This window comes from Cavia porcellus, unplaced genomic scaffold (genome assembly GCF_034190915.1).
Source record: "Cavia porcellus strain 051 isolate PalLab524CR breed Dunkin Hartley unplaced genomic scaffold, mCavPor4.1 scaffold_1, whole genome shotgun sequence".
In the NCBI taxonomy this organism is placed as follows: Eukaryota; Metazoa; Chordata; class Mammalia; order Rodentia; family Caviidae; genus Cavia; species Cavia porcellus.
In genome coordinates, this window is record NW_026947484.1 from 232,366,613 (window position 1) to 232,394,604 (window position 27,992).

Sequence of the window (27,992 nt, forward strand, 5' to 3'; positions counted from 1 at the left end):
ACGGTGGCCCGGTGGGACCAGTCGGGTTCTTGTTCGAAGACCGAGGGGAAGCAGAAGGGAGAGACGGTAGCAAGTAAAGAAGTGCCTTTTACCTGCCTCGCGACCTCGGCTATTAGGGGTTGAACCCGGGGCCCCATTAACCTCCTTTTTTATTTATTTTTCATTTGTTTAGTTTTTGAGCAGTATCTTGCTAAATTACCTTGGCTGGGCTCGAATTTGCCTCGGGCTGCCTGAGTGCTGGGATTACAGGTTTGCGCCACCACGCCCAGCTCCGTTGTTTTCAAAAGAATTCTTTTATAAAATGATTAAACGAAATATTTAAGAGAGATACTTAAACCTCAATGGTAGTAACAACTGTTGCCTTTTCTTCCCTTTTAACTTATAAACTAATCATGCACACAACACACACGGTAATGTATTCAGTCTCGATGGTATGAAAGTAGAGGGCAGCCGCTGTTCTCTTATTGCAGCGAGAATCATCCCATTTGATACATCAGATAGATATTTTTAAGTATCTCCTTAACAGTCCACCCAATTAGTAATTCTAATCTCAAAACATGCTCAGTGACATGTCCAAGCTCTGAGTGTTTGGCTCAACAGGAAGATGCTGCCTAGCACGGAGAAGCCCCGGGACGTTGGGGTGGGAGGGTAAGGGAGCCAGGTACTTCGACCAGCACAGTTTGTCAGACAGAAGGAAAGACAAACCCTTACACCTTTGGAGCTATGGAAGGCTTCTGCCGCTATGAAATGGATAGTAAGATTTACATTTTTAAAGAATTACTCAAACAAGCTGGGCATGGTGGCTCACACCTGTAATCCCAGTATTTGGGAGACTGAGGCAGGGGATCGTTGCGAGTTCAAGACAAGCCTAGGCTGCAAAGTGAGCTTAAGCCAGCCTGAACTGCACAGCGAGACCCTGTCTCAAAAAGACCAAAAAAAAAAAAAATTACTCAAACAGTGTGATGAGCATATTAAAAGGAAGCTAACAGAGTCTTGAACTCTCACCATCCGCTCAGCAAGTAAACTAGAGAAAAGTTTCAGGGAACGTTTATTACATACAGCCAACAGGGTTCAAGTTGTAAATGAGAGAGGAGAAAGATCAAGGATAACGCCTCTAACTCTTACAGCAAGCCAGTATTTGGTGATCAGATTCACTTAGGATGGTGAATCCTGGAAGTAGGGCTGGTGTGTGGAAGAAAACAATGGTATCTCTAGTAAAGGAACTAAATTTGGCATTCTAAATAGCACTTAGAGTCCTTTGGTTACTTAAACTGAATGCCTGCTATACACCAGACACTACTTTAGCTAGGTATCAGAAATATATCTGCAGAACTGAGCAAGGTGGCATACACTTATAATCCTAGCACTTGGGAGACTGAAATAGGAGGATCACTCGAGTTCCAGGCTATCTTGGGCTACATAGTGAGTTCAAGACCAGTCTGAACCTCAAAGCAAGACCCTGTCTGGTGCCAAAAAAGAAAGCAAGACAGGGAGAGAAAAAAATCTAAGGAAAAAATGATTTCATTATATGAGTTGAGATGGAGTACAATTCGTTTTTGTTTTTGTTTTGTTTTGTTTTGAGACAAGGTCTCACTCTGCAGTCCAGACTGACCTTGAACTCACTTATATAGCCCAGGCTGGCCTCAAAATCTCAACAATCTTCCTGCCTCAATTTCCTGTGTGCCATCACTCCCATCTCCAATTAGAGACATCAGTTTTGACGGTGTTAGCATACCAATGCCATTTGAAACCATGGGAACTGGAGAGGCTATGTTAGGTGAAAACCAAAGAAGAAAACGAAGCACCAAGCTAAAGGATTGGGGAGAGGAGAAGAACCAGCAAAAGAGATTGGGAAGAGGGTAGCAGAAGGCAGAATGAAAACTCAGGAGACAAAGATTCCCTCAAATTCAAATTCTAATGACAAATTCAAAAGCAAGACAGTAAAACAATGATAAGATAAAGATTTAACTAGAGGACTTAGCAAGATCAAAGTCCTTGGTGACTTTTAATGGAATTTGTCATAAGAGAGAAGATATGCAAGCAGGATGCGGTGGCACATGATAATTATCTCAGCACTCTGGAGGCTGAGACAGGAGTATCACTGTGAGTCTGAACCCCGCCTGGAATACATAGTGAGTCTAAGGCCTGAGCCTCACTGTGAGACCCTGTCTAAAAAATTTTTTTTCAAAAAAGAGCAGATATGAGTCTGCATGAAAAAAAATAAATTCATGATCACTAACTCCATGTAGGAAGTTGACAGTGTCAGGTCATTGAATAATTGTTCCTAGAGTTGTAAATTTGTTAGTCATAAATGTATAAATATAAGCAAAAGTTTAATATGCATTTACCATGTGTCAGGCACTATATGGATTCATTTCATTATCACAACAGCCCTACAACGTAGAAACTATCAATATCTTCTCTTTTTTTTTTTTTTTTCAGACAGTAAGAGAGCTAGATTCCTACCCAAGTTATCTTTGGCCGCTGATGACCTTACCCAGGGAATGCATGTGAGGTTCACATAGATGACCCTTTGGTACTCGGGCATATCAATTCCTAGGTCTACACCCATGCAATGACCTTTGCTGAACCCTGAATCTTACAACTGCAGTAACTCCATAATTTTAATTTCCACATTCCACTGTCTGATTACCTACTGTTTTTCCAGCTCATTCCTTAGTTCCCAAACGACAGACATTTGTCACTAATCCCAGATTTTTGCCAACCCTCATCCCTTCTCCCTGATAGCTGTACGTCTTTTTACCACCTTAAATATCATCTCAGTAGCACAAAACTCCCATGCCTCTTTCCCATATCAAACTCCTCCCTTGGCAAAACTGCAGGTCTAGTAAAGTCTAACTCTCCATCCACAAACACCCAAAAGTGGCTAGAGAAAAGCCAAACACTCTGTTATGACTTAGCCACTTTAAATTCATGATCACTAACTCCATGTAGGAAGTTGACAGTGTCAGGTCATTGAATAATTGTTCCCCATGTAACTTTGTTTGTTTGTCCCAAGCTCACACTTGCCAGGTAGGCACTTATGCTGCTAAGCTAAATCCCCAGCATGTAACCTTTTTTTGAGACGAGGTCTTGCTAGGTAGTTCAGGCTAGCCTGGAACCCATGATGACCCTGTGGCCTCAGCCTCCCAAGTGCTGGGATTACAGGTGTGCACCTGGTTGTTTAAGAGAAAAAAATAAAAGTTTTAAAAAGAGATGAATCATAGTATGAATATGTGTTGATGAAAAAGATGAAAACTAATGCTACCAGGGTCAAGAAAGAATTTCTGTAGTAATATCCTTGACTAGGCAAGAGGAGGTGGAATCTAGAATTTAAATAGAGGATCATCTTTGTCAGTAACATAAGCCAGTTGAGCCATAATACTGGAAAAAAGGAAATACAGGTGGGTAGGCTCAAGGTTCTGAGAGCCTGTGGCAGTTTTCTTATGATTATATCTATTTTCTCAGGAAATAAAAAACAAAGTCATCTATCAAGGTCCTGTCTCAAGGGACTGGGGATTTAGCTCGAAGCATAAGCACCTGACTGACAAGTGCAAGGTCATGAATTTGATTCCTGATACCAAAAAAAAAAAAAAAAAAAAAAAAAAAAAAGAAAGAGAGAAAGAAAAAACCCTATCTCATAGGACAAATTAAAAAATCCTTGTAATTTTTACATTTATTTATTCTTCAGTATCAGGGATGAACCCAGGACACTGTTTCTGCTAAGCAAGTGCCTCACCACTGAGCTGTAGCCCCAACCATTCTCTTTCCTTTAAAACAAAGCAAACCAAGATAGTCTAGCTTTGTCAGTTTATTTCCTCTAATGGACCTTTCATCTCCACCACTGCTCTGAAACTGCTGTAAAGGTCACCAATAATCTCGTTATTATCATTAGAATTAGAAGGCTCATCTTCCGTGAACTCTCAGCTTTTCTGCCTTCCCTCTAATATCTTTGTCTACTCTCAGATTTTCTGCCTCCCACACTCTCTAACAAGATGTCTCGGGGAATTTCCACTTTCTGGGTAAAATTTAAAATAACAGGCTTTAGATATCATTCATGTGCTGAGACCTCAAATGGAACCTCTATCCTGGATCTTTCCTTCAACGCAAGACATATGTGGCTAGTATATTTAATTCCATATTCAACATTTCTCCTCATAGATGTTATGTCAGGCTGAATTGTGTGTCCTAGAAAAGATAGTCTAAGTCCTAACCTCGTTAGGTGATATCATTCGGAAATAAGATCTTTCAAATCTTTTTTTTTTTTTTTTTGTATTGGTACCAGGGATTGAACTCACGACTGCCTGCTTGCAAGGCAGGCACTTATGCCGCTGAGCTAAATCCCCAGCCCCTAGATCTTTCAAATCTAATCTGGTTACAAATCTCAACATGATTATCCTAGAATCAGTATCCTTCTGATAAAAGCAGGACACAGAAACACAAAAGGAGAAACAAACCCCCCAGAAAGTCATAGGAAGTCAGAGACAAAAACCAAGGATTAGTGAAAGAGGCAAAGAATTCTCCCCTGGGGGTTAGGGTAGCTAGTGGCAAAGTGCTTCCCTAACATTAGTCACACCATGGATTCAGACTTAGCGCCACTACCCTCAGTCTGCCCTAGAGGCTTTGGAGAAAGCACAGTCCAACCAGTACTCCTGGCCTCTTGACACTGTGAAGACACTTTTTTGTTACTTAGAATCATTGTTTTTATAGCGAGTTGCTACCACAGCTCAAACCTGGCAATTCAGTGACTGAGATCCTGTTCAATAAATAAATGGGACAGACAGCTGGAGTAAAAGAAGAGCAATTTCCTTGTTCCTTTTCAGGATGTTATCCTATGGGTGGAATTTATTGTGGCTGATGTCTTACAAAGTACAAATTAAAAGGTATTATGTCCCAGACAAAAATTATTTTATTAATTATTTTATTTTATTAACTTTAAGCCGAATTGATGTTGAAACTATGGCCTTTAAACCTTCTGGGATTTTAAGTTCAATTGCACTGAAAAAAAAATTCAATTTGCACTGTTGGCAAATCTTTATAAAAAGGGCGTTACAGTTCAAAGAGCAAGGGTTGCCGAAGGTATTTGTCCTATGTAGGAAACTTTGCCGTTTCTGTCAGCTATCTTGTCAGGGATCCTGCCCATATCATTTAACTCCCTTAATAAGGATCCTTTTGTACCAAACAGGAACACTTTTTTTTTTTTTTAATGTCTTGTCTTTTTCTTTTTCTCGGTACCGGAGATCGAACTCACGACTACACACTTGCAAGGCAGGTGTTTATGCCGCCGAGCTAAATCCCCAGCCCCGGGAACACTTATTTCTAACAGAGTTGTAAATTTAAATCAGACTCTAATCCGTGTTGATGGTACCTATAAGACTAACAACTCCTGAAGCTGAGCAGGAGGATCCTAAATTGCAGACTGGGATGTAGCTCAGCGCTACAATCATCAGTACCGAAGATGGATGGGTGGATGGATGCATGGGTGGATGAATAGATGGATGGATAAAGTGATTAATAGATAACGTGCCAGTCTCACAACAAACTTCTGAAGTCAGTATTAAGGAGACAGGCTAGCGGTATTTAATGTTAACTTTCCCAAAGATACCATTTTGTATTTTAAGAAGCTTCTATTCCGTTTTTTTTTTTTTTTTTTTTTTTTTTGAGACAGGGTCTTGCTGTGCAGTTCAGGCTGGCCTTGAGCTCATTTTGTAGCCCAGACTGGTCTCGAACTCGCAATGATCTTCCTGCCTCAGCCTCTCGAGTGCTGGGATTACAGGCATGAGCCAGAAGCTCCTATTTATTTATTTTTAAATCAGGGTTTCACTATGAAATTCAGGCTGGCCTCGAACTCACAGCGATCCTCTTGTCTCTGCCTCCCGAATGCTGGGATTACAGGCGTATGCCATTACGTCCAGTCTAAATGGTATATTTTATTTAAAACATTCTGATCAATAAGTGCACACCGAACGCCGTCGCTTTTACCCATCAAACTTTCTGGATTCTTAGCCTCCACCGGCGGGGGTGGCGTAGATTTGGGGGACAAATAAGCGTCACAGCCCAGGGAAAAGGGACTCACAGGGGCGGACGCTCGTGTTTAGGAGCAACACGAGCTAAGCCCGCTGGAGGATTTTAATTTACGCAGCACTCTGACAAGTCTTGTCTTTCTTATCTGCCTGTCCCCAGGCAGGGCTGGCGGACATTGCTCTGGCGCAGATTCTTCACTCCTTCCGCTTTCCGGGGAGAAAATCTAGGCCCCCGCGCGCGATTAGGAAAGCACCCTTGGACAGCTCCTCCAGCACGGCCCGCCCCCGCCCGGGCTCGCAGGCGCAGGCGCAGTCGCGCGCCTCTTCCGGTGAGCTGCAGAGGCCCAAACGCGGAGCTCCGGCGCGCCAGGCGAGAGGCGGAGCCGCAGCCGTTACGTCACTCGCCTGCGACCGCGCCTGCGCCGGAAAGGATGCTGCGTGCCGCGCGCCGCTGTCCGGAGTTGCTAGGGCTGCGGCGCCTTTGGAGGCGGACAGGACTTGGGACTCATTCATTTCTGCGCCCCTTTAGGCCGCAGTCTTTTGGGGAAGCCCGGTCACTGTGTTATGAGTCCTCGCCTAGAGACACACGGGATGCAGAGCCAAAGCGAGAGGCGGCACAAAGGGAAGCCTTGGGTTCAGAGTCGTGCCCGTCTCTCCCGCTCCGCGGCCAGGACATTGGGGTCGGATGTCTTTCGTCGCTGGAAAGCCTCAGACCGCGGACGCTGCAGGAGGTGTCAGACCCTCGAGATCGCGGGGATTCGAGCGGAGAGCAGCACCAGCCCGATTCCCTACACTGGGAACCTGGGTTTCCCTCGCTGCCCGCCCTGGCTCGGGCCACGTGTGAGGCCGAAGAGCTTTACGTGTCTTCTTCCTCCCCATCCTCCAGAGAGCGACCCTTTCAAGCCGGGGAGCTGATTTTAGCCGAGACAGGGAAGAGAGAAACTCACTTTAAAAAATTATTTAGATTGAGCAACATTGGACACTTAAATAGTATGTGGGGGTCAGTCCCGTACAGCAAGATCGTGGGAAAGTTGCCTGGCCAGATACTGACGAGTTCTCTTGGTAAGCGTTTTATGCTGCGGAGGCCAGCATTGGAAGACTATGTATTACTGATGAAAAGAGGGCCTGCCATAACATACCCAAAGGTAATGGAAGGGGGTTAGGCGCGTGTGAGTTTCACGAAGAGCAAAAACGCTTGTGGTATCACAGTCCTGATTAATGTACTCAAAACACACCTCAAACGTTGTTTTTGTTTGTTGTTTTTGACAATACTGGAGATTTAACTCAAAGCTTTCTGCGTGCTAAGGTAACACTCTACCACTGAGCCCTTTTTATTTAATTATTTATTTTTGTTTTGAGAGAGTCTCGCTAAATTTTCCAAACTGGCCTGGAATTTATGGTTCAGCCTCAGTGTACAGAGTAGACGCACCCCACCCAGCTACCTTTGAATTTCTCATTATAATAATAGAGATAATTTATGGCTAATTTTAAAAAGAAACAAACCGGATGTGGTGGCACACTCCTGTAATCCCAGCACTGGAGAGACTGAGGCAGGAGGATCTCCATAAATTTGAGACCAGCCTGGGTTACATAAGTGATTAAAGGCTAGCCTGCACTACATAGCAAGTCTCTGTCTAAAAACAAACAAGAAAATCCATTGTGCCAGGGATTCAGCTCAGTGGTGTTAGCACCTGCCTGGCATGTGCAAAGTCGTGAGTTCGATCCCTAGTACAAAACAAAACACTAAACATAAAAAAAATCCATTGTTTCAAACAACTAGAGATTGAACCTAGGACCTTCACACTGGGCTACATCCTCAGTGCCCCACCCCCTCACGCTTTTTTGGAGACAAGATATGCCAAATCACTCAGTTGCCTTGACTGGGCTCCATTTGGAATCCTACATCGGCCTCTCAACTGCTGGGGTTGCAGTATTGTGCCACATACCAGGCTACAACCAGGATTTAATTTTCATTTGGTATTTGTGATTTCTTTATCTGTAAAATGAAGATTATGTCAATTTATTAAAGTAATGTGTCCAGATATGGTGGCCCATACCTATAAGCCCAGCACTTGGGAAGCTGGGACAGGAGGGTCACTAGTTCCAGGCCAGCCTGGGCTGCCAAGGAAGATCCTGTCTCAATGTACCCACCCCCACCAAAAGAAAGTTTTCCCAGGACTCAGAAAAATTTCCCCAGAGGCATTAGGCTGACAGGGTCTGGGTATCTAAATTCTGGATGGAAATGTGGTTTCTTCTTCCTTTTCCTTCTCCTTGCTCTTTGTTCTTTCTTCTTCACTCATGCTGGCCTCAAATTTGTGGTGATCCTTCTGCCCCAGCCTTGGGAGTGCTGGGGTTACAGGTATGTTCCACTATATCCAGCTATCTGCCATTTTTAATTTGGAGTAGAACTATAAATGGCAACAATCCTCAAATTTCTAATTAATTTTTCTGCTGATTTGCATGATTGTGGTAATGATTATAACTGTTACATAAGGGTAGTTAGTAAATTTGTTATCACTTAGTGAAAACTAAACTATAACCCATATCAAAACCTTTGGGTAAGGATTAGATTTATGTTATTGAATTAATTAGGAAAGAGGTTAGAATTCCTCTTCAGAAAAAAAAAGTTAAGTTTAGAATGGTTGTTTAAAAGCCAGAAGTTAGCCAGGTATGGTGGCACACACCTGTAATCCCACAACTCAAGAGGCCGAGGCAGGAGATTTGACATGAGTTTGAAGCCATCCTAGGCTACATAGTGAGTTAAAGGCCAGTCTGAATTACAGAGTGAGACCCTTTCTCTAAATAAATGAATAAGTAAATAAATAAGTCAAAGTTAGCCAGGTGTGCTGGTGAATATTTTTCAGTTCCAGAGCTCTGGGAGTCTGAGCAGGATTGGGAAGTTCAAGCCCAGCCTAGGCAATTTAGAGATGTAATGAGATCCTGTATCAAAATAAAAAGTAACAACAAGGTCCATGGATGTAGCTCACTACACAGGCCCTGTCTTCAATCCCCAGCATCACTAAATAAATAACTATAGGAAACTCAGTAGCAGAATGATATTTCATAACTGTAGAAGGTTCTTCCAAGAGCCTCAGATATGTTTGGAAAGAGCAGGAAATGAGTGAGTGTTGATACTGTATCCACATTTTGAATTGAAATTGTTACATTGTTTATATAGTGGGATCCAAATTGGAGTTTTCCAAATTGGAAAACTCATGTTGAGACTATGTAGCCAGAATATCAAGAAGCAAAAACTAAGCTCTGTTCAAATGTCTTCTGAAAATAATATATAGGATTTTTGTATCTTATCTGAAGGAGCCAAGAAAAAAAGGAAGTATATTCTCAAGGGCTTTCCAACTGCCCAAGGAGCCTGACACAAGGCACAGGATGTGGATGTTCAAAAGGGTGACGTTTGGGAATGCACCTTTTTGTCTAACCCAGTTTAAAAATTGTGTGTCTATGTCATTTGGTTGAAGCCTTAGTCCAGCATTTCACAAAATACATTTTGGCCTTTAATTATACAACTATACCTGTTAAGTTCTGCAAGCAAAATTGTATTTTTTTATTTATTAGTATATGTGTGCATCAAATTGTATTTGATTTACAACTTAGTTGTGACTAGGCAGACGGACCCTGAAAATCTCCTGTTAGAATTTTCACCTGCAACGTCTTCTATAGAAAGAAGTGATTAGTAAAATCTTATTAGATATGCCGCTTATTAGCAGCTTCAAAAATTCAATATTGGAGCAATGCTAAGAGAATTGCTGGCATTTAAAATCTCTCTCAGGCCAGGTGTGGTGGCACACACCTGTAATCCCAGCACTCAGGAGGCTGAACCAGAAGGATCCTTGTTAGTTCAAGAGAAGCCTGGGCTACAAAGTGAGTTCAAGGCCAGCCTGAACTGCATGGTGAGATCCTATCTCAAAAAAAGGCAAAAATAGAATAGAATAGAATAAAATTCTCTCTCAGCTGAGCATGGTGTGAAATAGGGAGTCCAGGCCAGTCCAAACTAAATGGCGACACCCGTTTCAAGAAAAAACGAAATCTCTCTTGGTGTAATATTTGGAGTAATGGTCAATGGCAAGATCTTTAGTGTTCAACATCAGCATTCTTTCTGGACTTTCCTTTTTTTCCTAGGGGTGTGACCTTAAGCAAATTCTCAACCTGTGATTTTTCGAGACAGGGTCTTGCTATTTAGTTCTTGCTGGCCATTTTTTTTTTTTTTTTTTTGGTACCGTGGCTCAAACTCAGGACCTCGCACTTGCCCAGCAGGCACTTAGCCGCTGAGCTAAATCCCCAACCCTCCTTGCTGGCCTTGAACTCGTAGTGATTCTCTTGCCTTAGCTTCCTGAGTACTGAGATTACAAGCATGTGCCACCATCCCCAGCAATGTGATTTCTCATTTTTGTAACACAAATGATAATAGTTTTCTCAGGTTGTTATTCTGACTAAATGAGATAATGTGTGGAAATAGTTTGCATAGTTACAGAAGCCTCGCATGTGGTAAAGTTTTAACAGCTTTTATTACCATCATTCATAACATTCCTATTGCATCAACAAAAGCAATTATAGTATTTGGCAACTGAGTCTTCCAATCTATTTTGTTGCTGATGTTGTTGTTGTTGTCTTTGAAACAGGGTTTCACAATGCAGTTCAGGCTGGCCTTGAACTCACTTCATAGGCCCAGGCTGCCCCAGAACTCAATGATCCTCCTGCCTCAACCTCCGAGTTCTGGGATTGTAAGCATGCACCACCATTCCCAGCCTCCAATCTATTCTTTTATCTCAATTCTGAATTAAAAGCTCAAACAAATAAAGTTGAGGATTTCAAGCAGAGGATGTACAGTGCCTTCCTAGCTGGTTTTCCTGCCTCTCATTTCTCTCTAGTACATCCTGGGTTGCCCTGCCGGATTACTCTTCCTAAGATGCCATTTGTAATGTAGCAGTGATGCGCTCCAGTTGCCAGGCCAAGTTAAAGGTCTCAGACTGCATTAATGTCTATGTCTATTCTGTCTTCGCTTTTTTCTCTAAATTCTCCCCTCTGCATCTTTGAGCTGGGGCCATCTGCTCCTTTCTTCCTATGGTTCTTACTGTCTGTAACTTTTCTAATTCTGAAATGTTGTCTTATTTGTGAATTATTTTCCCTTCTGTTTTGGGGATTAAATCTAAGGAGCACTGAGCTACATCCTCACTCTTTTTTTTTTGAGATGGGCTTTTGCTGAGTTTCTCAGGCTGGCCTCTCACTTGTAAAACCCCAGTCTCGGCCTACCACCACATAGCTGTGAAGCTTGGCTGCTAATAGACTTTTTTTGGAGACACAGTCTCCCTATGTAGTTCAGGCTGCCCTTGAATTCAGTGGAAAGCGCTTGAGAACAGACTTCTATTTTCTTGGCTCTTTCCTTAAGATATGTAGTGCAGGTCCTCCTGCCTAAGGCTCCCAAGTGCTGGGATCACAGGTGTGTGCCACCACCACAGCTGCTGATTGTTAAATCTGCCCATGTCATACAAACTTTGGTTGACAGGGCCAGTGTTCAATCTGCTCTTTGTTTTGTTTCTTTCTCTTCTTAACTATAGTATAGAATGGGTACATCGTGCGTGTTTCTTAGTCACTGAATCTCTTACACTGTTTCCATTGTAGGATGTGAATGTGGTACTGATGATGATGGATATCAACCCGGGCGATACCGTTTTAGAAGCTGGCTCTGGCTCTGGTGGAATGAGCTTATTTTTATCCAGAGCAGGTAAGAGATTGGGGTGAGCTAGAGGTAGGTGATACGACATTCAAGACATTCTAGTTTCTCTTTTTCTTTTGGTCTGGGAATCAAACTCAAGGCCTTGCGCTTGCCCATTTTTTCATAATAATAGGACATTAGAGAGATAATGATATTCAGATAACGATATTCATAGTGTATCTTTGTGATATCATTATCCTCAAAACCAAAAGGAAGCATCTGTTCTTTTAGTTTGTGCATATGTTGCAGTTACACTTTCTAATGATTCGTTTTCTTTGCTTCTCACCTGTTCCACACTCTTTAATATGTTTTTGTGACGGGATCTGCCTGTGTAGCCAAGGCTAGCCTTGAACTTGTGCCAGTCCTGCCTCAGCCTCCCCAGCGCTGAAATTACAAACATGCAGCACCATACCCAGTGCTTGAATTGATGATTCTCTTGGTTCAGCCTCTCGGAATGCTGAGATTACAAATGCACCAACCACCATGCCTGGTTTAAGGTTACTTTTTACCCATTCTGGTGGTACTAGAGATTGAACCCAAGGCCTTAGCACTGAACTGCATCCCCAGCCCTAGTTTAAACTTGTTACCTTCCTTTCCACCCTCCCCTCCAAGAGTGCTGGGATTACATACATGGTCAAGCTGGGCTTTAAGTACAGTAGCATAGCTACGGAAAAGTGCACAGATGGTAACTTTTATATTGTTACCATGCCTACGTAGCTATTACCTGGATGAAGGTAAAGAAGATCCCTATGACACAAGATGCTTCCTCATGATGTCTCCGAGCCCCATCCTCTCCAGGGAAAACCACTGTTCTGACTGGTCACCGCCAGTTAGTTTTACCTGCACCTTATACTAATAGGATGATGCAGCACGTACCTTTGTGTTTGGCCACTTTTGTCATTATGTCTGGGATTCTGCCATTGCTTAGAGCTGTTCTTTCATTTTAGTTACTGTGTACTATGACTTACCAGTACTGCCGTTGATGGATATTTGAGTTGGGTGTTACAAATAACACTGCTCTGAGTATTCTTACAACTTTAGTGCATGTGTATCCATGGATAATAATGCTTGACGGATATTCAGGGTGAGAGAATGTAAGGCAGTGGTAGCGAACCATGGCACAGCGGGCACGCAGAGCTCTCGGTTGGCACGAAAGCCAGGTCGCCTCAGCATCACCCAGCAATGTACCATTCAGGTTTAATTGCAGTATTGATGGTACCGGGATTGAACTCACGACCTTGCGCTTGCCAGGCGGACGCTTATGCCACTGAGCTAAATCCCCGGCCAGTGTTGACATTTTGTGATAAATTAGTGACTGCTGGGTTGCAGTTTGGGTATGCCTCTCTAAAAGCTTTGCCATCACTGATATAGGAGGAACAGGAGTGCCCACTACTGAGAGATAGTTATATGCAGATAAGGGACAAAAGGTTGTCATTGGCATTCATAAATAATACAGCACTATCATTGATACATGGTAAGCATACTTAATAGGTATTAAGTTAAAGCTGGATTATGAAAAATGTCTTTTAAAAAGTCTCTAGAAATTGTCATTTGGAGAAAGTACAAGAGGTATGTAGTAAACGTAAATTATGTTTCTACTACCTCATTCCTGGTTGTTGTTAGCCCAGTTATTAGTGCCCCCTTTGACCATTTAATCCTCTCTGAAGTCAGGTTGCTTTGGCTGGTCTGGCTACCCATGCACATTCCTTCCTTACCTAATAATAGACCCCCCTAAACAGTCGTGGCACTCTTTCTGGGTAGATGTTATAAAGTTTACAGATAGAAATATACTGACATTAAACTTACACATCTTGGCCTTTTGCCATCATATACAAACATAATCCAGACTATGTTATGGTACATTCCTTCTATTTCTTCCGATCTTTTTCTGTCCTTAGTTCAAGCAGTCATTTCTTCACTACCAAGACAGATTCCTAAATGTATGCTTTCGTTTGACAAAGTAGATTATTTAAAAAAAATCCTTGTGAGCTATGGCTGGGCCTGGTGGCACACTGTAATCCCAGCACTACAAGAGGCTGAAGTAGGAGGATCACAAGTTCACCCCTACCTGGGTGATTTAGCAACTAAGCAAAACCCTGTCTTAAAATAAAAAGGGCTGGGGGTATAGCTCAGTGTGAAGGTCTTGGGTTCAAACTCCAGGACCAGGGGAAGAAAAAAGAGTCAGGGAGGAGAAGTCGCATGTTACTGCTGTCAGAGGACTGTCATGGCATGAATAATCCCAGGCCATGAATGATCAAGAAGTTAGTGGTATTTTCCACTGGGCTGAATATATTTCCTCTATTAATTGCTCCCAGACATTTAGTCTATATTACCATTAATTTTATTCCCTGAGAACATGAAGAGTTGCAGCTATGTTTTAAAATACATCCTGGAATTTAAAATTTTCCTTCGTTGTAGACAGATTGATCTGGGAAAACCTCTAGATGGACTCAAATCACAGCTACTTTAAGATATAATAGTGTGGGGCTGGGGATTTAGCTCAGCAGCATAAGTGCCTGCCTTGTGAGGAGGCCGTCATGAGTTGATCCCCGGTACCGATAAAAAGGAAAAAAGACCAAAAAAGGATGTAATAGTGTTTTCTGGAATTGCATTATTACTATGCTAAACAATTTGAACATACAAATACTTTTTAAATACATGAAGGCCGTCTGGGCTATAATTCTGTAATGCTGCTTCTAGCTTACCATTCCTTTTCACTGAGTGCCCCCAGCATGCTGCTTCTGGCTCCCTGTGGCATTTCCTGTGTGTCTCTTTGAGACTACAGTGGTCTGTTCTCCCAGGTATGTGGATGTATCTTCAATAATAACCGATGCATTGTTCAACACAAACTAAGTTTGTAAAGGTTCAACCTCTTCCAAATTAAAACTGCGATGGTAAACTTCCTTCACTTTTCTTGTTGAGGCAGGGTCTCACTCTGTAATTCAGGCTGGCTGTTAGCTCGTGGCAATCATCCTGCCTCAGCCTCTTGAGTGTTGGAATTATAGGCATGTACCACTACATCCAACTTTTTTCACTTTTTAGATTGATACACATAAAAAGTTTGATAATTATTTATTGGTGAGGTGTAGAGAAATAAGTACTCGAATATATTTTTGGAAGTATAAGTTGGTACCACTTTTTGAAGGATAATTGTTAATTGGGGGGGGGGTAACCAGGGATTGAACTCATGACCTCACACTTGGCCAGGCAGGCACTTATGCCACTGAGCTAAATCTCCAGCCCTAATTGTTACAAAACAAAAACTTCACATACCCCTGGAGCCAGAAATTCCATTTTTAGGACTTTTTGTTATAAGAATGTAGGCAGAGGAATGTTCCTTGCACTTTTGTTGGACTAGTGAAAGACTAGAAATAAGCTAGACATTCATTGGTAGGTGACTGGTTAGCTAAATTTTGGGATAGCCAACAGTGGAATATAAGAGCTGTTAAAGGCAGTGTAGCTGCTAAAATGACATAGGAAGAAGGAAGGTGTGTTTCATACCCGCAACAGTGTGTCTCATGATGTGCTGAAAACCAGTTCCTTGCACACCTTAATTGGCACTAACTAGCATGGAGGGGTGACACTTAGGAAGTTTGACTGGGGATGAAGGATGATAGAAGGGAGACTCTGGTAACCTGGAACTGTTGAAATGTTTTTCTGCGTGTTTAGTATCTTAGCAAAATCAATGCTTAAGACTTTTTATCAACTATGACATATGAATTGTTTTACTTTAGTTGGATCCCAAGGACAAGTCATAAGTTTTGAAATACGAAAAGACCATCATGATGTGGCAAAGAGGAATTACAAACACTGGCGTGATTCATGGAATTTAAGTCATGCAGTAGAATGGCCCCACAATGTGAACTTTATTCACAAGGATATTTCAGGAGCAGCTGAAGACATAAAATCGTTAACATTCGATGCGGTGAGTTTTCTAAAGTGGGTCCTCTGAGTACAAAGAAAACAGGACCCCTCCCCCCCGCAAACTAGGATTGAACTCAGGGCCTCGCATGTGCTGAGTACACACTGCTGCTAGGCTGCATCCCAGCCTTCGGGCTTCTGTAGCACAGGCAGTGCTCTTTATTGTATTCACTCTGTTTCCTGCACTAGGTGTGCAAAGAATATTTTCCTCTTAAAGCCTTTAGATCTGGGAAGTTACATACTGATTTAGATGCTGAAATTGTTAATAAATGTGGCATAATGACCAAAGACCAAGAAGAGAAGTGTTGTGAACTCAACATCTGCAATATAAAGGAATAATGATTGGGAAGCAGTAAGGAGCGTATTGAGCCCAGCATCTAACCTCAGTTGTGAAAATGGGTGAACACATAGCCTCCCTTGAGAAAGAATAAGCAAGAGGCATCTTTAGAAGTTAAAGTTGGGATGTGGAAAGGACTATTCATTAATCATGTTAATGAAGTTATCAAAGCTCCAGAAAAGTGGAATAGAGGGATTTATTTTATTTTGTTGTTACTTTTTGGTTTTTGAGACAGGGTCTCACTGTGTAGGTCCAGGCTGCCATCGAACTCCTGGTGGTCCTTCTGCCTCAGGCTGCCGGGTGCTGGGACTGCAGATGTGTGTCACCACGCGCAGCCACGTCCAGGGTTTTTTAGCAGTGAGAGGCTGAATTAGGGAGATGTAGAGTAGTATGAAGATAAAAGGACAGGGGGAAAGAGTGTACTTTAAGCTGAGAACTTGCTTTTCATAGTTGACTGCTGGAAGGTTGGATTATTTTGATAAAATAGGAAGCAAAGTTCAGGGCATTATGGCCACAGACTGAAGCAAAGTTACAGGGAGAAAATTATTTTTATCAGCACTGATTCCCATCTGCTATATGATTAAAGTGTATAGTTTACACTTTTTCTTTACCATTATTTGGCTTGCATTATACAGTTTAATAACAGAGAAAGAATTGTTTTTGTTTTGTATTTTTGAGACAGGGTTTCACGGTGTAGCTAAGGCTGGCCTTGACCTTGCAGTGATCATCCTGCCTTAGTCTCCCAAATGCTAGGATTACAGATGTGCACACCACTCCCTGCTGAAAGGCTCTATTTTAGACCATCCACAGTAATATTAGAGATAAACGTTAGTCATTTTTGCTTGAACATGAAACACCACAACTTAATGGTGTTGCTAAAGCTTTGTAGAAACCTACCAAAGGATTCCTGACCTAAAAAGAATACTCCTTTAGATTTATTCAGTTGAATCTTTCAAAAACAGTACCAGATGAATGTTCATGGGAGAGGATATAAGACGAGGAGGAGGAGTTTTAGGTGCTGGGAAAGTTAATTATTACTAGGACCAAAGAATTATAGTTGATGCTTACATTAAAATCCTAACATAGGGAGCTGGAGATTTAGCTCAGCGGCATAAGTGCCTGCTTGGCAAGTGCGAGGTCATGAGTTCGATCCCCAGAACCAAAAAAAAAAAAAACCCAAAATGAAAACAAAACTGAAAATCCTCATATAGAACTATTAAGAAAAGGTTGGATTGTTAGAAACTGGCAGTTTAGTTCGATCCCCGGTACCGATAAAAAGGAAAAAGACAAAGAAAAAAAAAAGAAACTGGCAGTTGATAAAAATACTATTTGGCTGCCAGATGTGATGGAATACGCCTGTAATTCCAGCACTTGGGAGACTGAGGCAGGAAGATTTTTTTTTTTTTTTTTTTTTTTTTTTTGTGGTTCTAGGGCTCAAACCAAGGGCCTTGTGCATGCAAGGAAGGAGCTCTACCACTGAGCCACCTCCCCAGCCCCAAGAATTGTAATCATTAATTGCCTTCTAAAGCGGAGAATTAGCATGGTGTCTGGTCTCAATCGAACATGTGAGATAGTTCTGTTCCTCTGGGATCTGCTGGCCGTGTGTCTTTCCCTCTTTTTCTCTGTCATGCGTGCACACACAAATTTTCTGTCATAATCAACGTCTTTTTTTTGTTTCGTTTTGTTTTGTTTGGTACCGGGGATTGAACTCAAAACTGCACGGTTGCAAGGCAGGTGCTTATGCCTCTGAGCTAAATCCCCAGCCCATGTATCAACTTGATAACAGATAATGTTTAATACTCAAGGTTCATACTACTGTATTACAAATTTGCTTTCCTGAGATAAATTTTCAGTTATGACTGTAACTTTCTGAGTTGAGTGGCCAGACGAATGATGCTGTTCGCTGGGAGCAGAGCAGTGGAAGGCCCGCCAGGTTTCTTGGCTCTGCCCTTACACTGCACCACTGTGCGCTTCCTTTCCTTCTCGTGGTCTTCAGTGCATAGGGTTTAGAATAAGTCAGGTATCTGATGCCATGGAGCCATGTACTTAAACGGGTAAAGATGCAAAACTGTATGCTTATACGTTTTTACCATGCACAAAAAAGTAAAAAACAAAATCCGATCGTATCAGTTATTAAAACATTTGAGTAAAGCTAAAACCTGAGATTCTTTGCCCCCCTTTTTTCCTCCCCCATACCGTTCCCATTCTGTTTTGGACCTCGTCTCTTGCAGTCTCCCTCCTTTTGTCTCCACTACAGTGACAGTGGCCTCTTCAGGCCCCCCAGGAGCCCACTGTCGCAGAGCGGTGGTATTTACTATTTTCATTGCCTGGTGCTACTTGTTACCTAAACATCCATGGTGTAAACCAATCGTTTTCTCAGGGTCTCTTCACTGATCAGCCTGTGTAGAAAATGACAGCTCCCCCCATCACTCCCTGTCCCTCTTACTCTGTTGTCTGTTACACAGTTCTTCATGTACTCATTTCTCTCTGTCCTATATATTATATACTTACTGGGTTTTTATTTGTCCATTTTTTAGAGTATAAGCCCCAAGAAACAGAATGTAAGCTCTAATATCTTTACCACTTGGCAAGATGCTTAACATGGAGAAAGTGATAAATATTAACTTTGTTTTCTATTTTGACTGGATTTACTTTTTTTTTTGTTTTTTTCTTTTTTATCAGTACCAGGGATTGAAACCATGACCACACACTTGCAAGGCAGGCACTTATGTCGCTGAGCTAAACCCCCAGCCCTGGATTTACTTTTTAATGCTTTATTTGAAAGTTTCAGTCACTTATTTGCTCATTGTACTTATTTGGCTTCTTTTGTGAATACAGCCCTGTGTTCTACAATTGAATAAAGAAAGAAAAAATAAGGAGCATGATTCATGAATTTTAGACTCTAAAATTAAAAAAAATTTTTTTTTTTTTTTGGTACTGGGCATTGAACTCATAACCTCATGCTTGCCACACAGGCACTTAAGCCACTGAGCGAAATCCCTGCCTAGACTGTGTAAAATTTTTATTCAGAGCTTTTTCCATTGAATGTTAGAATTTTTTTTTCTTTTTGGAAATGGGGTCTCATTGTGTAATCCAAGCTGACCTCGAACTAATTACGTAGCCCAGGCTGCCCTCACATTTGCAATGATCTTGCTTCAGCCCCCCAAGTACTGGGATTACAGGTATGCAGCACTATGCCTGGCTAAAACATTCAAAGTAATATGAATTTCTATTGCCAAAATTGAACTAAAGTATTTAAGTTTATAGATTTTAGGAAGAGAAATTCACAAGACCCCAAATATTTTTAATTTTTTTTTTCCTTTTTATCAGTACTGGGGATCGAACTCACAACCGCCTGCTTGCAAGGCAGGTACTTATGCTGCTGAGCTAAATCCCCAGCCCTATTTTTAATTTTTTATGTTGTAATGACATGTCTTACAGTTGACAATACTGATAATACAGAAGTCTTCTTTTTGTATATAGAAAGATTCCTGTATTAATATTGCCAAATGCAAGACAAACCATTATGATTTTTATGTATAATCAAGTATTAGGACAGGTTGTATAATTTTTTTTTGTTTTTTATCAGTACTGGGGATCGAACTCACGACCGCCTGCTTGCAAGGCAGGTACTTATGCTGCTGAGCTAAATCCCCAGCCCTATTTTTAATTTTTTATGTTGTAATGACATGTCTTACAGTTGACAATACTGATAATACAGAAGTCTTCTTTTTGTATATAGAAAGATTCCTGTATTAATATTGCCAAATGCAAGACAAACCATTATGATTTTTATGTATAATCAAGTATTAGGACAGGTTGTATAATTTTTTTTTGTTTTTTATCAGTACTGGGGATCGAACTCATGACCGCCTGCTTGCAAGGCAGGTTCTTATGCCACTGAGCTAAATCCCCAGCTCCCCCACTTTTTTTTAAAGGTTGTATACTTTGAGCATACTCTTTAGAAAGCAGTAAAGTGACAGCTAGTGGTATTGTTTTTGTTTTGTTTTGGGTTTTTTTTTGGTTCTTGGGTTTTTTTTTTTTTTTTTTGGTACCAAGGATCAAACTCACGACTTAGCATTTGCCCAGCAGGTGCTTATGCCGCTGAGCTAAACCCCCAGCCCCTCGTTTTGTTTTTTGAGACAGGTTCACACTGTGTAGTTTACACTATGTAGTTGAAGCCAGCCTTGGACTCAGCAATTCTCCTGGACTAAGCCTCCCAAGTACTGGGATTACAGGCGTATACCCTCATGCCTGGCTAATGGCACTATTTTTTTAAAAAACATGAAATACCTTAACTGGGTTATTGCTTTCTAAAAGTGTGTCATTTTAACACAGTAACAAAAGGAAATCTATGTTTTATTTAAACAGAATTAGACTGATCCATTTCTCTTTTCCTCCCCACAGGTAGCTTTGGATATGTTAAATCCTCAAGTGGCACTGCCTGTTTTATACCCATGTCTTAAACAGGGTGGTGTATGTGTTGTATACCTAGCAAAGTAAGTAATGGGACTATTTTCCTTTGTAGTATGATTTTAAAATACACTTTTCTTTTGCCTAAATACAGGATCCAAAATTCCTCTTGTAACTGAGTAAGGTGTGTCATATCATAAAACTGATACAATGCAGCGAGGTATGGTGGCACACACCTGTTATCCCAGCACTTGGGAGGCTGAGGCAGGAGGATTGCCATGAATTTGAGGCCAGCCTGGACTACATAGTGAGTTCAAGGCCAGCCTGAACTACATAGTGAGACCCTGTCTACAAAACAAAATAACAACAACAACAAAAGCCTGTTATTATGCATGACCTAAATTAAATTACAGTGTATATTCCTGTTTAAATCATCTTTTACAAATATAATAACATAAGAAGCATATTTCTCCTGGTTGGAAGAAAAGTTTTAGAAGTGCGGTATGAACAGTAATATTAAATTATGGTCCCTGTTACTTTTATGTAACATGTTAAATTACTCATTACATACCCTAAATTGCATGGCTTTAATGGTGGCATATAAATTTGGGTATTAGCATTTAAATTTAGGTATGAATTATACTGATCTTAAAATAAAAGTTATTAGTGGAAGTGTTAAGTACATTTTTTGCCTTTCTGAAAGCATCACACAGGTTATTGAACTTTTAGATGGAATTCACATCTCTGAACTTGCTCTCTCATGTGAAAAGATAAGTGAGGTCATTGTCAGAGACTGGTTGGTTTGCCGTGTGAAAGACAGAAACAGAATTTTACCTAAAAAAGTGGAACCTAAAATCAACACAGATTTACAATTACATCCTGAGAAGGAACCTGAAGATGAAGCTGAGTTGTTTCAAGAGGATAACCATGGTGAGCTTCAATTTTATTTTATGTATGTGTTTGGGTTATCAAATGGAGGGTGGATTTCTGAGTGTACTTGACCAATAGGTAATAAAACATCCCTTAGGGAACTTTTCATATAAAATTTAAAATGCGGTATTTATTCAGTTAAATGAAGATGTGTAAGGGACAAAATACAGTAACTGGCAAAGTAGCCCCAAAACAAATGCTTTAGTGTGACAGCCAGGCGGAGTGGTACATGGCTGTAATCCCAGCACTCTGGAGGCTGAAGCAGGATTGCTGTGAGTTTGAGGCCAGCCAAGACTACATAGTGATTTCAAGGCCAGCCTAAACTACATAGCAATACTCTTGTCTCAAAAAATAAAACAGCAAACAAACAAAAAGTCCCTTACAAAAGGGATTGTAATTAATATTTAATAATTTTGTGAACAAATTATTTTATGTGGCATACATCTGTATTTTGTTCTACAGTAGAAGAATCACAATCTGATTTCCCATACGGACCCTTACCCTATATTGCAAGACCTGTCCACTGGCAAAGTGGTCATACAGGTGAGTAATGTTTTCAATACATATGAAGTGGTTTTGTCTTCTGATTAATGCAATGTAATGACATTAATTTTTTCTTCTTTTAAATTAGCTTTCCTTATTAAGTTGAGGAAGGTCAAACCATAATTTAACTGAGGATTTCAGATGACAGCAATGGATTTGAAGACGAAAGAGTATCAAGCTAGAACTTTATATTGCTAATCACTACTTTTAGATTTTTTTTTTTAGCTATTACTATGATTTGTATAACTTTTACATAGAAGTTTGAAAAAAAAGCCAAAGAAAGCTGTGTAACCCTGCAAAATTGCTTAAATGTCCCATTTTGACATTTGTCTTGCATTTGACATTTTGTAGCTAATGATTCCAAGTTGCTTTAATTGAACACTCTTATTCTTCATTGCTTGTAAACCACTCCATAGAATTATCTTTCTTCATGAAGTTAGTTTTCTTTTCTTTGCTTGCTTGATGTTCATTTGCTACTGAAATAAAATAGGCACTTTAAGATAAATTTTCTGTACCTGTATATTTTAAATATGTATTTTAATGGTTTGTGCATAATTTAAAAATAATAAAATTTGGGCTATAGTAAAACTATTGATAAAACTAAGGAAAGGTATAGTTAACTTTAAAACTATTTTTTTATGAAATGTAACTCTTGGGGCTGGGGATTTAGCTCAGCGGTATAAGCACCTGCCTTGCAAGCAGGCAGTCGTGAGTTCGATCCCTGGTACCGATTAAAGAAAAAAAAAAAAGACATTTAACTCTTTTGGGCTGGGGATTTAGCTCAGCAGCAGAAGCACCTGCCTGGCTAAGCACAAGGTCCTGAGTTTGATCCCTGGCACCAAAAAAAAAGTAACTTTTTAAAAAATTCTGGTTATTGAGCCCAGGGCCTCAAGTATACATGCTAAGTACATGAGCTATATTATATACTCCAAGACTGATAACTGTTGACTCTTTCCTCTCAATCTTTTAACCAGTTTGAACATCTGTAAGAGTCGCTGTATATAAGTAAAATGTAGAAATATAAGTTAGACATGAATTACTTAGGGATAGGGCTTATTAATCATTTTTGAAAATCAGTTACTTTGCATTTACTATATATCACACATTCTGTAAAGAACTTTATAAAAAGCTTTGCTAAGTAGGTGAAGAAACAGAACAGGCCCCAGCTGCTGGGACTCATGCCCCATATGGTGGCTTCCAGTACCAAGGTCCCAGAAAGATCCTGACCACCCAGACATGTCAGTTTTGAGTGTATGGTTTTGAATCTCCTTGTGAAAGTGGTTTTGTTCTACCTTTTATATCTTCTAGCTCTCTTTTCCTTCAGTCTTCTGCATCAGTTTCCCCAGGTTGGTGGGATCCATCTTTGTCCTCCAACCTACTTGTAATCTCTTTCTCTTTTCCCACTTCTGTTTTCTCTTTAATCCATTTTGAATCTTAGCCCTTGAGGGCAGAATTGATATATTATGGGCTTATATACTGTATAAAATTGTTTTATATGGTCACAAATTTAGTTTGTATGGTTAAAAGTTGCAAATCACTGGCAACTAACAAGTATCACTTGAGGAATTAAACTGAAAAAGAAAAGAAATGAGAAGGTACTTAAACAAGATACGACCTCAGACACCAAGTTCACCAAAGGCAAACCTAGGGGCTGATGAGGCTGGAAAATCCAAAAGCCCCTTATGAGGTCTCTATGAAGTGGTAACAAAGCAATTGAATGAGGCTCTAGAAAAAAATGAAATCAGAAATAATCTCTTAAATAACTAGAGATTACCAATATACACACCATGCTTATTGTTGTCAGAGCAGACAAAGACAAATAAGTAGACAAGCTTAAGCAAATTATGAAAGCACAACATAGGAAAGAAATGGACTCCTTAAAGCAGATTTAAACAGATATCCAGGAGAATAAAAACTCCATTGAAGGAGGCTGGAGATTTAGCTCAGCGGCATAAGAACCTGCCTTGCAAGCAGGCCGTCATGAGTTCGATCCCCGGTACCAATAAAAAAAAAAAACAAAACTCCATTGAAAGTATCTGAAGCAGATTAGGCCAGTGTGAGGATAGGATCTCAGATACTGAAGATAGGCTTGCAGTTCGTGACCAGCAAAAGAAAAGATTTTTCAAAAACTATCAAGGGAACATTGAGGAATCAATCCAGCAGCTGCTAGATGGAACAAAGAAGAATAATTTAAGATTAACTGGAGTCAATGAATAAGCAGGAAATACCACAAATGATATTAAAAACATAAATGTAATACATCATATTAACAGAGCCAAGGATAAAAATCATACAATTATCTCAATAAATGCAGAAAAGCTTTGACAAAGTCCAGCACCCATTCATGATTAAAAACTATACAGAAAATTGGGATAGATGGTCTTTATCTCAATCTGATAAAAGCCATCTATGGCAAATCAACAACCAATATCATACTAAATGGTCAAAAACTGAAAGCTTTCATGCTAAAATCAGGAACAAGACAGGGATGTCTACTATCACCACACTATTCAATATAATGCTGGAAATATTAGAGCAATTAGACATGAGAGAAAAATAAAAGGAATAAACATGAGAAAAGTTAAATTATAATTATTTGCAGATGACATGATACGTTACATAGAAGACCCCCAAACTCCCCTGAAAGACTTCTAGATATAATAACCAAATTCAGTAATGTAGCTGGATACAAAGTTAACACTCAAAAATTAATAGGCTTCTTGTACACAACAAATTCACTGAGAGAGAAATCAGGGAAACAACACCTTTTACAATAGCATCCCCCCAAATAAGATACTTAGGAATCAATCTAGCAAAGGATATAAAAAACCTCTATATTGAAAACTATAGTACTCTGAAAAGGGAGATTCAAGAGGATATTAGAAAATGGAGAGATATCCCATCTGTAATACAGATTCAATGCAATCCCAATCAACATTCCAATAGCATATCTTACAGAATTAGAAAAATAATCCTAAAGTTCATATGGAATCAGAAGAGAATAGTAAAGGCGATCCTAGGCAACAAAGACAAGACAGGGGGCCTCACAATCCCTGATTTGAAATTGTACTATAAAGCTTCTGTGATAAAAACAGTGTGGTACTGGCAAAAAAAAAAAAAAAAAGAAAAGAAAAAGAAAGAAAGAAACAGACCTGAAGATCAAAGGAATACATTGGAAGATGCAGACACAACTGTAAATACACTAAGCTACCTTATCTTTGACAAGATGCCAAACACATTCACTGAAAAAAAGATAGCCTCTTTAATAAATGGTATTGGAAAAATTGGCTTTCCAATGCTGACAATTAAAACTGGACCCATGGTGGAAGTTCTGGGAAAGGTGGTGGGTAGATAACAGCAAACCATAGAGACTCCCCGAGATAGTCAACTTAGGTGCCAAAATAATACGGCGTGGGGAGTCCTGAACAGAGTGAGATGGATCCTCTTGACCCAGGAAGAAACTAAGGTGAGAAGAACCAGTCAAATATGCAGTCCCAGTGCAACTATTGGAACAGCTAAAGGTTCAGTGTTCCTGCTGCGGTGCCCGAACTTGCACGGCCATGACTTACCAAGCTGCCCAGATTCCCGCCATTTGAACTCACTGGAACCACAGTTGCACTGAGGTTGGGGGCCAGCAGGCCCAACGGAGAGCCGAGTTGGAGGAGGACCTTCATCAACCTGCAGTGAGTGCCAGGAATAAAACCCTTCCACGGAAAAGGGTGCCATTCCAATGGGACAACATCTTGGAACTGGGCAGGACTGGCAAGAATAAGGAACAGCAGTGGCTTCAGTCAGTTGTTCCCTTCCCAGATGGAATTGGTGGGGTGTGCTTGGCCTGGGTCACGCCCCTGGCTGAGACCCAATAAGCCATCCCAAACCAATTCCCAACATGTGGCGCATACTAACACAGTGAAGGCCTCAGCACTTTGAGTGACCCAGAGGGGAGGGGCCAGCATATGCTGCCCCTGGTTGCACCACAATAGCACACTGGTGGGGGCAGGATCACCCAGCAAGTGTGCTTTAGAAGAACCATAACCAACAAAGAAAGAAACTGGGGCCTCCTCTATACACCTGTATGGAAGAAACAAAAAATATGAGAAGAGGAAGCAACAAGAAAAATTTCCCAGCCCCCGACCCTGAGAACATTGATTCAGGACACATAAATACAAAGGAGAATGAGGACAGCAAGCATGCAATATCAGACACAGCAGCAGTGGACATAAAGAGATATCTTTAGGACCTCATAGACAAGTTCAAAAGTAAAATATTTAACCAAGTAAAGCAAGATATAAATAGATTAATAAAAGAAATGCTAAGTGCCTCTTAAGACACAGATGGACGAATGGAGAAACAAAAAAAGGGGAGAATCATTTGATGAGGAATGTAAAGAAAACATACAATACATGAAGCAGGTTCAAAGAGATTACTAGGAAATAAAAACTCCATTGAAAGCTCGGAAAAATGCTTGAAAGAAACTAAGGGTAGATTATCCAAACTAGAGGACAGGTTTTCAATGTGGGATCATGAAAGGAAAAATTTCTTAAAAATAACAAGGAAACAAGCTGTAACAATACAAAGGCTAGAAGACGACAAGAGGATCTATAACTTAAGAATAAAGAATGTGAATGAAGAAGCAGGGGTACAAACAAAGGAATTAGAGAGGCTATTCACAGTAATAATTAAGGAAAACTTCCCAAACATAGGAAAAGGAGATGACATTAGATGTATGAGGCATACAGAACTCCAGCCACCTACAAACAAAACAGAGCCTCACCCAGATATATAATAATCAAGATGCCAAAAATTCAATATAAGAACAGAATATTAAAAGTTGTCAGAGACAAGAAACAGATTACTTACAAAGGAAAACGCATCAAAATTACGGCAGACTTAGCGACACAGACCATCAAATCAAGAAGAGCTTGTAGCAAAATATTCCAAGACCTGAAAGAAAATAACCTCCAGCCCAGATTAATATACCCTGCAAAACCCAAAAGTGCACAGTGCACCCTGGGGGAGTGAAAGGGGAGGGATAGTTTTCAAAAAGACGGCAGAAGATATTCTATCCCAGTTGGTCTATATGCACTAGATCTGAGGGCACAGACAGCTATCCCCAAAAACATCAGCATCAGGATATAGCACAGTAATCATCTTTAATTTCCTATTAACTTAATCTGGAGCTCTGTATAATTTATGCTGTTTTATCATGACTGATCTTAGTTAAAGCTGGTTTGTTTGATTGCTGTTTGTTATCGACAGATTTTATTCAAAACTGTTATGATAGTATCAAGTCTAAGAGTATAGACAACTGCACTGAAAATGACAAGATTCACTATGATACCCATTCTGGTTTGATTACTACCTGTTTTTGTAGTCTTACACTATCTACAAAGTTGTGTTTTTATTAATACTGTTATGTACTGATACATTCAATTATACTATGTCTGATGATATAGCCAATTCTATTGAAGATAAGATACAACACAGTAACCGTGGTAGAACTCCTTGTACAGCAGTTTTATGTCTTTTTCATTTTATATGTTTATAGGAATATGTTTTGTTTTGCCTTGCTTTGTTGTTTCTCCAATATAGAAAGCATAGAAATACACGTTAAGACTCATGCATGCGTAGAACCTATAAACAGTTTATGAGAACTGCTCTTATGACACATGTTGAAATGAACAAATACTTTGAAGAAAATAAGACACTGCAGTACCAGTGCTGATCCCAAAGTGTCATGATGTGAAACCCTGCAATACTATTATTCTTTGTTCAGAGTGATTTTAGCCTGCTTTGGTTTATTTAATCTCAACATAAATGAAGATATGGATAACTGCATGTATGTTTAAGTGTATAAGACTGATAACTGTATTATTAAGTTTTGTTAGATAGTTGAATAGAACTGTTTGCAGTCTCATTTTAATTCACACTTTATATATTCCACTTTTGTATCTTGAACAACTATTTGTAAGAGGACAATATGTAAACATCAACTAGTGATTTCTGTTTATTTTTTCTTTGAAAGTATGTATTATTTCTACCCATTTTCTGTTTTGTTTAGTCTTTCTTTAAATAAAATTTTTAAAAAACTGGA

At 40.2% G+C, this 27,992-nt stretch overlaps 2 protein-coding genes across 2 annotated transcripts in view; one reads left to right on the top strand and one right to left on the bottom strand.

Moving 5' to 3' along the window:
- Positions 1 to 6,144: 6,144 nt before the first annotated feature.
- Trmt61b (tRNA methyltransferase 61B) lies at positions 6,145 to 27,992 on the top strand. The gene is made up of 7 exons (XM_013156022.3): positions 6,145 to 7,168; positions 11,661 to 11,763; positions 15,489 to 15,679; positions 20,420 to 20,511; positions 21,129 to 21,355; positions 21,818 to 21,898; positions 21,987 to 27,992. The coding sequence occupies exons 1-7, from the start codon at positions 6,455 to 6,457 to the stop codon at positions 22,019 to 22,021; spliced, it is 1,443 nt and encodes a 480-aa protein (XP_013011476.1). The 5' UTR covers positions 6,145 to 6,454; the 3' UTR covers positions 22,022 to 27,992.
- Spdya (speedy/RINGO cell cycle regulator family member A) overlaps positions 22,283 to 27,992 on the bottom strand; it is a 54,343-nt gene continuing 48,633 nt past the window's right edge. Inside the window, exon 6 of the mRNA XM_063230425.1 lies at positions 22,283 to 22,374. Coding sequence (XP_063086495.1) covers positions 22,283 to 22,374 — 92 coding nt within the window. The remainder of the gene's footprint in view (positions 22,375 to 27,992) is intronic.